This window comes from Pleuronectes platessa, chromosome 8 (assembly GCF_947347685.1).
Source record: "Pleuronectes platessa chromosome 8, fPlePla1.1, whole genome shotgun sequence".
NCBI classification, from domain to species: Eukaryota; Metazoa; Chordata; class Actinopteri; order Pleuronectiformes; family Pleuronectidae; genus Pleuronectes; species Pleuronectes platessa.
Window position 1 is genome coordinate 14,035,772 of NC_070633.1, and position 9,602 is coordinate 14,045,373.

Genomic DNA, 9,602 nt, shown 5'->3' on the forward strand with positions numbered 1-9,602 from the left:
AGCAAAGCAGAACGTTTCCTTCCTCCAGTACAGAGCTCAGACTTGTGTAGGAGTGTTATGATGACGTCAGAGCACAAAGTCTAAATTAGCATTGTTTCTCTTCAGCACAACCAACGCGTTTCCTCTTCAGGCTGTCTTCACATGGTGTCTGAGTTAGATGTGCGTTTCCTGATCACAGTTGGCAGAAGTGATACTCAGAGCGTAACCAGAATCGACAAACAGGAAGCAGACAGAACAACCAAAGAAGAATGGGTGAAGGGTTCTCGAGACATGTGGTGCGACGCCGGCGACAGCAGGTTAAGCGGAGGGGTATATGTGGTCTATATAGATGTGAAAAGAGATGTGAAAAACTTTCAACAGTGTGTGTTTGTGTGTGTCGGGACAGCGAGGTCAAATTTACTTCTCCATGTCAACAAAGAATAAAATATAGTACAAAATAAGTCAAAAAGTCTTTATTTATATTTGAATCCATCTGTACAACAATTTATATGAAAAAATATATTATTCAAAACTGTACACTGGAAAGAAGGAGAGCATAAAAATTACATCTAATGTTACACAGCAGATCTGAACCCAATGGATTAGTTAACAACTAAAGGGCCATCTGTGATTCTGAACAGCATAAAGATCAACATCCTGTAAAAAAAACAAGATATATATGGCACTGCGGATTTAGGACCCTCACACAGCCCTGAGGAATTTCTAATGTGGCGTGAACATACTTTCTATGCTCGGGTGAGATGAAAGCTTTGTCTAGTGTGGAGAATATGTTACACATATCGGATCTGATGCTGCGGGGACGTCATCTCGCCAGCTGGACACGGTGCTGCCGAGGGTCTGAGGGTGTTCTTGCTTTTTTTTGGAATGGAGTGCCCTTTTAATTTCTGATGTTAACCTTTTCCCCCAGAGCAGCCAGGGGAGCATTTGTTCCCTCGGATCTGCTCGGGTGAAGATCTGCCTGTCTGCTCGGCAGTAGCCAGCCATGTCGCCCCCGGCCTGTTTCTCCCCCCTCTGCGTGGCTTGCTGTACGCTCTCTGCTCACATCTCTGCAAGAAAGTGTGGGAGACAGAAAAACCACAAAAGCTCAGAAGCTTGAATAAGGAGGGGGGGGGGGGTATTAACACTCACACAAGCATGCAAAGACTAATAGTGTAAAGATACAGGGGGAGTTGCAATTAATTCATAACATTAATTCTCTCTGTGTCGAGATAGCTGATAGCTGAGAATGCATGCTTTGTTCTTTGTAGAGTGTCTGTGTGCAGACACATGCATGTGTTGGCAGTCCTCTGGAACACCACTGCTTTAGGACTGATAGCAGGATCACTGTGCTTATGTAGTCAAGTATGCTACTATCACTAGAGGCCGTGCAGATAGTCCACCTGAGTCCCCAGACATGGCATTTACAGACAAGAGGTGCTCAGAGATAAACAGCACGGGGGGGGGGGGGGGGGGGGGGGGGGGGGCGGGGGGGGGGGGGGTAGTTCAGAGGAGAAACAAGCCGGCTACTAGTACATGCTCTGTTGTTCAATGTGCAACAAAACACGGACTCCACATGGACCCGCCACACCGCCATCACACGCTGCAGTCCTCTGCCTTGTCAGCTTAAGTGCAAAAGGAATAAAGCTAAGATTGAGTGATAGTGGGTGTAATTCTTTTAAATACGCACCAGCGAGTTCCCGGTCCAACATGTCGATAAAGCTCTCAAGTTCCCTTGTGTCTCCCAGCTTGGCTGCAGAGAGAGGACAGAAAGAAACGGAATTTGAGAAAGTATAGAAAAAAAATATAAGCCAGCATGGAACTTTTTTTTTTTGGAGCAGCTCAGTTCACTGCTATTTCCTTTGGACCAAAAGCTGAAAGGTAATCTAAGTCCCAGAATTACATCTGAACCAAACTGCTTTTGGACTCGCAAAAACATTTTCAAGCTTCTTTTCTAAGAACGGAGATAAAGCTGATCTTAAGCGCTGTAAGACCTCGACAGCGTGATGGATCCCACCAGGATCTCTGCTGAATATATGGGAGGAAAGGTATTTTGTGAAAACACGGACACCTCCCAGTCACCTTCTTGGTTTCACCCATTGAGATTTAAGGGTAGTATGTGCATTTGCATGAAACTAAATTCAACAGCCCCCCCACCTGAGCCACCATCAGCATGAACAACCCCTGCATGAGCCTCGGAAAAGCAGTGGGGGGGGGGGGGGGGGGGTAGCTGAGACGTCGCAGACGCAGCGGCAGGGACTTTGTTGTGTAAAAACAAAAGCGCTCGCAGCCTTATGTACAGAGTTTTTTGTGTGGCTGTGATAGTGATCAGAGCAACAGTGATAGTGATCACTGTAAGACGCAGGGCTATGTGGATAGAGATAGACTGATGGAAGCCTCCAGTACCTTTCGGTGCCAGCGTGACGCCTGCTGTGTGAAGCTCCTCCTCGCTGGTGTTCAAACTGTTTCCCAAAGAAGCCTCGCTGCCTGGGGGGGGTGGTAGAGAGAGGGAGGAGGGAGTGAGCGGAGAAAATAAACTGAAGACGAGCACTGAGGCCTGCCAATGCAAATGATCAACAACAACAACCACAGTAATTTCCACACAATGTAGGCGTTGCAGATAATGATAATAACATGCAGTAAAGTGAAGGTAACCGCCCTAACTGTTAGCGGCTCCCATGTGTCAGCTTTTGTGAAAGCGGCTTGCCTGTTGAAACATTAGGGGGGCCAAAATACTTTCAATAATGACGACACATGGGAGCAGCAGAACACACTCTTCTTTCATCTTGCAACCGCCAAACAACGGGAGCGAGAAAACAAAAAGAAAACTCGACGCTTACAAAAGAGGGGGTTTCCATAAACGCAGTTCATTCCAGTACACAGCTATTGTCATGAGACAAAAAGCAGCCCATTTATAAGGGGTGTACAGGGAAGTGTCCTCTTGTAACACTAATTTCATGCTAATTAAAAGTGTCATGCGGCAGTTGTTTGGGCTGATAAAGGGCCACAGCCGACACCCACGGGGCCTTCTCAAAAGCTCACTCACCAGCAAATGATGCAGTAAATAATGTCTTTCCCTCCCTGTGCTCTTTACTTACAGCAAGACATTGTTATAAATCACGGTGACATGTCCCCTTCATCACTCACTGTAATCAGAGTCCTCAACTCCGCTGTCGTCCCCCTGCCCTGTGCGGCTCTTGGCCTCCTGCAGGATCTGCTGGTAAGCGTCCGTCTTGCCTTGAGACGGAGCCTTCAGCTCCTCCACCACGTCCTGGAACTCCTGGAGCAGCTCGTCCAGTTCCAGCTCCAAGTCTGTGGAAAAAGTGACAGCAGTTGGAAGGAAGTCCCGTTACCTCACTGGAGGAGAATGTTCAGATCAGCTGAGGCATTTTCATATGAAGCAACTCAGCACTGACGGGCGGTAAATTACTCTGTGATATAAATTTTTATTATATGCATCTGTACAAAAGCCTGTCAAGGTCAAATCACGTTTAAAAGTCCTTGTTAAGATCAGGAGATTACAAAATAAATAGCTTCCAAATATCTTCTGGGTCAGAATTAAATAAAAAGCTAAAAGAAAAAACCCTGCAGTTGAATCTTATGCCAATGAGCTGTGTCAGAAAACAGTGTAAAAATAAACCAGCCCGTAAGGCATAGCAACTAAAAATACCGGGTCTGTTAAACTGTGATGGAAAAATATTACACAAATCAAAAGATCTGTGCTTTGCAGTAAATCAAAACCGCAATAAACGCACAATCACAAAATAACAGATGCAGTTTAGGATCAACACAAATTAATTTAATTATCAAAACAGGCATGTGACAAAGCTGCAACTCAAGTCCACTATAAGAAATAAGGTTATAAACATTTCAAAATATTGTAGGATATAGCATTAACGTACTCAAAATCAAAATGTGCCCTTTGGTTTAAGTCGGTGCAATATATACCAACAAATAACGTGGAATAGAGAACGTGTCAAATGAAAATATTTGTGGAAAATTAATAGTACAATAAAAGTTTCTTAAAAGGCCTGTAATCATATAAATCGAACGGCTCAGTGTTGGTCGGGACTCACCTGCATTAATTGGGCAGGACATACTGGACCAGTGAAATGAAGATGCTGTCGAGCTGCTCTGTGTGTGTCTGTGAGAGAGAGAGTGAGTGAGTGTGTGACCTGAGTGGTTTAAAACTCAGGACAGGACTGTAGTCTTTTATCATGAAGCCCTCAGCCAATCACGTCACACGGAAACCTCAGAGCACATGGGGGGAAAAAAGGGGGGCGGAAAGTTGAAACGGAAAACCACACGCATGAGACAGACGGAGGGGAAGAGGAAGACAGTATGCAACTCCACTTGAGGGGTTGTTTTTTTTTGTTTAGTTTTTTTTCCATGGTTTCGAATTAAAAGTAAAACGTAGAGTTTAAAAAAAGTCAGTATTCCTCCGTGTGGTGTGGAAGGGTGTTCACACTTCAGCAGTTGGCAACAGAGGGGTTTCACAGAGGAGCTTAAAGAGTTAGTGTAGAAGCTTTATGGAAGAATAAAACTGTGACCATCAACCCAAGCACATTGTAGACGCTCTGACACAATATACAGTCAGGTGCCATCTTTAAAGTTATACAGTCAGCTGGGATGCTTTTTATTTCACAATATATTTTTGATTGCACTTTTACTGAAGGTCCTGACCATTGTAGTCAGGAAAGTAAACGCACCTGAATCAAAGAGCTCTTTCTCCACGTATCAACACAGTTTAATTTTATAGTTGTTGTTAGTGCTGCAGTACCTTGCTCTGCCGATAGAGGCCGCTCAAAGTAAAATTGACTTCCAAAAAGCAGCTGTGCAGGTATGAGGGTCACATAAGTTCATTTTCAGTAAAGACCCCTTGCTGTTTAAAGAAGTGCTAGAAATACTCAGGTAAAATATATACCACAGTTTAAAATACTCTATTACAAGTGAAGGTCAATGGTTAAACTGAAACTCACTGTGCACTGTTGATTTGTACACAATCATTGCCCAAGGCACTTAAGGGGCTTAGGGCAAAGTTAACAGTTAATAATGATATTCATGTTTTGTTTAAATACAGAAAACTGCATTGTGAAGCGTGAACAGAAATGGGCGTGTAATCACATTTGATACCTCCATATTAATCCTGTTGTGTAGAGTTTAGAGATATGTACAAAACATGAGCCTCGTGCTTACTCATTATTTTAATCTTCAGGAATTTGAGTTGTTGTAATAACACGTGTTTAAGTGATGCCGGTGAAACCTGTTGTCCCTCCCTGACGTCTCCTGTGTCAGGCTCACACACAAGGTAGGCCAAGTGTTGAGGGAGGGGCATGACATGCATTACACCTTCAGCTTCACAGGTTTAGGTTGCTGCCTCCCTCCCCGGCGTTCAGTCGCTGCCGTGGAACTTGGGTAACATGTGTGCGGGCGATGGGTCATGGGACTCCTGATAATATGAACTGGGCTGGACTTCTGCAGGTCAGTGAGCCATTGTGGTCTCTGTGTTTCTGAGTGACGGGGTGTAACTGTAGTGTTATTGTGTCATTAAAACAATGTACCGAGGGTGTGCTGGAGGACCTGATGGAGAAAACAGCTCCGTTTAACAAGCTATCCTCAAATATATGAAATATTGGTAAAACTGTAGAAATGTACACAAAGGTTGTTTTTCTTCTATCATCAAGTCCCTGATTTCCTGTTTGCCTTTTGTTATGGGTGTACGATTCGTACGGGAGTGTAATTGTTTGGAGATCTGTGAGAGAGATCACGTTACCTTGTTTGTGCAGTTGTATGCTTTTCAAAGAGCTCACTGAGGCATAAGGTTTAAACATCCTGAAAACTTGTCAGAATAAAGGGCAAAACATGTTTGTTTTTTTAAATCATCGCTTCAAATAATAAAAAAAAATATTTACATATTATATATATTTTCTGCTCACAGTTAGTTTCTTTCTCCGACAGACTCTGCTGCTTCTGGTCCATCTCAGGCAGATCATGTGTGGTTCTGTCCGGTTTTCCGTCCTGGAGGAACAGGAACCTGGCACTCTCGTCGGGTCACTGGGTGAACACTTCCCACCTCCGTACCAGCTCCTCACCCAGGACTACCTGTCGATGGACATAAACACAGGGAATTTCTACACCACCGAGAAAAGGATGGATCGTGAGGCCCTGTGTCCCGAGGAGACAAAGGCAGAGGAATGCATCATTCTACTCTATGCCATTGTCAGGCCCTCAGGAGACCTTATACAGTTCCCTGTGATCATAGAAGACATCAATGACAACACCCCTCGCTTTGAAAACAGTGACATACACCTGAGGATTTCTGAAGACGCGACAGTGGGGACCAGTTTCTTATTTGATGACCAGGCTCAGGACAGGGACGCCGGTCTAAATGGAGAGCTACAGTACCACCTTGAATATTCTGATATTGATGATAATGGAGTTTTCGGTTTAAAAGTCGAAGAAGACGGGCTTTTCATCATGCTGGTTGTCCAAACAGCCCTGGATAGAGAGACTAAGGACCAGTATCGGATGGTGCTGGTTGCCACTGACCGGGGCGCGGGCCCTTTAAGTGTTACAGCAACTTTAACAGTCACAGTGACAGATGTTAACGACAACTGTCCGCGCTTTAGCAGTGACAGCCCGAGCAGTGTCACCATCCCCGGAGACTCCCCGAAGAACATGCTGGTGGCTCAGGTCAGAGCCGCAGACCCAGATTTAGGCCTGAACGCTGCCATCGCTTATTCCCTCAGTCCCAAAGTCTCCGAGCGGGCCAAGAAGCTCTTTAGCCTCGACAGCCACACTGGGTACATCACACTAACACAGGACCTCGGGAGTGACAACTCCGAGGAGCTGGTGTTAAAAGTGTTAGCTAGCGGCCATCACTGCCCCCCAGCAGACACTCAGGTAACCGTATGTGTGCTCCCCAAGGCAACCCAGGAGCTGACGATCAAGATCGGGTTCATAGTGGAGCATGAAAACCAGACGATGGTGTTACCGGAGAACCAGCCCCCCACCGTCTTAGCTGTTCTAGAGCTCGAGGGTGACAGCAGCTTAAAAGGCTCGTCTCTTGCCATTGAGGGCGAAGTGCCTTTCACTTTGAGCCCGCAGAATGGCAAATATCTGCTTTCCACATCAAAGCCCCTAGACTACGAGTTGAAAAGTGAACATCAGATTTCTGTGATCGTCCACAGGAGATCAGGGGAAGTGTCTGCTGCTACTCCCTCAAGGCAGGTGCTGAGGGTAAAGGTGGCAGACGTCAATGACAATCCTCCACATTTCCCCCAGTCTCATTACCAGCTGGAGGTGGTGGAAAACAACCAGCCAGGAATGCCACTGCTGCAGGTCTCAGCTTCAGATGCAGACAGCGGAAACAACAGCAGGGTGACCTACATGCTGGACAAACACACATCTACCATCTTTAACATTGACCCTGTGACAGGTCATCTGTGTGTGTCGGCCTCTCTTGACAGGGAGCAGCAGGCTGCACACAACCTCACCGTGTTTGCACGAGACAGCGGCTCTCCTCCCCTGGAGTCCGTGACCACGGTGTCCATCCGCGTTCTCGACCAGAATGACAATGCCCCCGTTTTCCGAACCCCGCACTTCATCTTTTTCGTCCCCGAGAATGTGCCGCCGTTCGCCCAGGTGGGAAGGGTCGGGGTGACAGACCCGGATGAAGGGGAGAACGGGAACACAGAGATGCGTGTTGTAAGCAGCAGTGGAACCTTTGTTGTGGACAACGGCCAGGGGACGCTTCGCACCAACACAAACTTGGACCGCGAGACAGAGGGCCACTACGAACTCTACTTGCTGGCCAGCGATCACGGGCACCCGGTCGCTTTGACGTCCAGTGCCAGGGTGACTATCTTTGTGCAGGACATCAATGACAACCAGCCAAAAGTAATCCTTCCCAGCAGTAACTCCTCATGCCTGACCGTCTCGCCCTCTGCTGTGGCAGGCAGCACGGTCACAAAGATCCATGCCATCGATGAGGACTCTGGGATGAACTCAGAGATCACGTACACCGCCGTGGCTCCAGAGACGTCGCAGAGCAGCAGCCCGTTCCAGGTGGACTCAAGGTCAGGGAACATTACCTTAGCTCAGCAGCTCCTACAGAAGGACCTGGGAATGCATCACCTGTTCATTGTGGTGAGAGACGGGGGGAAACCAATGCCTCTCTACAGCACTGTCTGGGTTAATCTGCTGGTCAACGACAGCATGGAGCCCTGCCACTTGGACAGGGCCCCCACCTGGACGGGGACACAGCAACTGGCTCAAACCCCCCCAAGGGCCCCCATGTGTGAAATGGAGTCTCCGTCATCTGCTCAGCTCACTTTGTTGGCAGGCGTGGGTTTAATGCTGACATCCACATGTTTGCTTTCGGTGACAGTCGCTTTATACCTGAAACAGAGGAGAGGAAGAGCGCGGCGGAAGACGAGCGGGCAGTTTGAGGAGAATAATATTCCGCTCAGGCACAAAGACAAATATTAATCCGATGAATAACAGAATAAAAAGCAAGCGATGTGTAAGATCCTTACTCATGAAGTGTCAAACATGAACACAGCCTGTGAAATAAATGTATTCTGAGTAATTGTCGAAGGCTCCTTGCATTTAAATGATCAAATTTGTTGAGTTATTCCGACAGTGTCTGCAAACATTTGTCAACAGCAAAAATTTGGAAATAGAGTCGATCCATTTTCCGATAAAGATCCCCGTCAGCTACCAGGAGAGTAAATAAAAAGTGATCTGATAGGTGAAATATTTGAAGTTTCGTGTAGAAATGTCAAACACCATAAATTGACACTGGTGATGTATACAGTATTATCCACTACAAGATAAAGCGCATCATAGCAAAGCATTGCTGAAACACCAGTATTATTTTCAGGGATTATGAGTGCTAAAGCCAGTGGAGGACTGAAGTCATGGTCTTCTAAGTTGAATGGGCCTTTCTCAGATTTCTAACTGGGAGTGATTGGGAGTCATTCATTACACGAAAGGGGTCTAGCGTTCCTCTGGTGTGATGAGAGCGTTCCGAAGAAGACGCTCCAGCTCTGAGACAAACGCAGGAGGCGGACAGCGGGTGAGGACAGGTGAGAGGGGACGTGCGGGAAGGGACACCGCCATCTCAGGTCACCGCCTCCCACCTGTTACCTGATAGCGCTGCTCGTCACCTGCGGCGCTGGAGCGCACCCAAAAATTGAGGAACACCTAGTGTGCGGCGCTCAGTAAGCAAACTGGCTTGTTTTGGTAGCAGATGTTTGGAGGGAAATCACACTGTGTTCAAAGAAATCTTTACAAAAAGGCAGCTGCTCTCATGAGCCGCTGATACATTTGTATGCTGGAGGACAATGCAGATATCAAACCAGGTTAAGTGATGCATTTAGAATGAGGGAGTCGAGGATGAATCGCGTTCACAAATCTGTGAACACACAATTACAGAAAGAGGATGCATTAATTGCGTGCGTTTGCAAAAGAAATTGTAGTTTTTTTTATCTTGACGGTATCATGAGCTATCGAGTGATCCTTTCAAGTTGCACCTGCGCTGGAGAACAGGAGGGAAGCCGGGAGTCGGAGTCTGTGAAACACAATGTACAACAACCTAGTTAGTGCTCGACAAGGCTTGTACA

General features: G+C 46.6%; 2 protein-coding genes across 2 annotated transcripts; one reads left to right on the top strand and one right to left on the bottom strand.

Moving 5' to 3' along the window:
- Positions 1-437: 437 nt before the first annotated feature.
- si:dkey-27i16.2 (regulator of cell cycle RGCC-like) lies at positions 438-4,198 on the bottom strand. The gene is made up of 5 exons (XM_053429287.1): positions 4,053-4,198; positions 3,124-3,288; positions 2,383-2,463; positions 1,667-1,729; positions 438-1,046 (listed from the first exon to the last, which is right to left on the bottom strand). The coding sequence occupies exons 1-5, from the start codon at positions 4,072-4,074 to the stop codon at positions 1,039-1,041; spliced, it is 339 nt and encodes a 112-aa protein (XP_053285262.1). The 5' UTR covers positions 4,075-4,198; the 3' UTR covers positions 438-1,038.
- Positions 4,199-5,124: 926 nt separating this feature from the next.
- On the top strand, positions 5,125-8,569 carry pcdh20 (protocadherin 20). The gene is made up of 2 exons (XM_053429288.1): positions 5,125-5,457; positions 5,935-8,569. The coding sequence occupies exons 1-2, from the start codon at positions 5,410-5,412 to the stop codon at positions 8,464-8,466; spliced, it is 2,580 nt and encodes an 859-aa protein (XP_053285263.1). The 5' UTR covers positions 5,125-5,409; the 3' UTR covers positions 8,467-8,569.
- Positions 8,570-9,602: the final 1,033 nt, after the last annotated feature.

Bases quoted from the DNA above. Each gene is read 5' to 3' on its own strand.
- pcdh20 (XM_053429288.1), top strand. From the start codon at position 5,410: ATGGGTCATGGGACTCCTGATAATATGAACTGGGCTGGACTTCTGCAG. The intron at 5,458-5,934 runs GTCAGTGAGCCA...TTTCTCCGACAG, and splicing joins ACTGGGCTGGACTTCTGCAG to ACTCTGCTGCTTCTGGTCCA.
- si:dkey-27i16.2 (XM_053429287.1), bottom strand. From the start codon at position 4,074: ATGTCCTGCCCAATTAATGCAG. The intron at 3,289-4,052 runs GTGAGTCCCGAC...CTTTTTCCACAG, and splicing joins GTCCTGCCCAATTAATGCAG to ACTTGGAGCTGGAACTGGAC. The intron at 2,464-3,123 runs GTGAGTGATGAA...CACCCCCCCCAG, and splicing joins AGTTGAGGACTCTGATTACA to GCAGCGAGGCTTCTTTGGGA.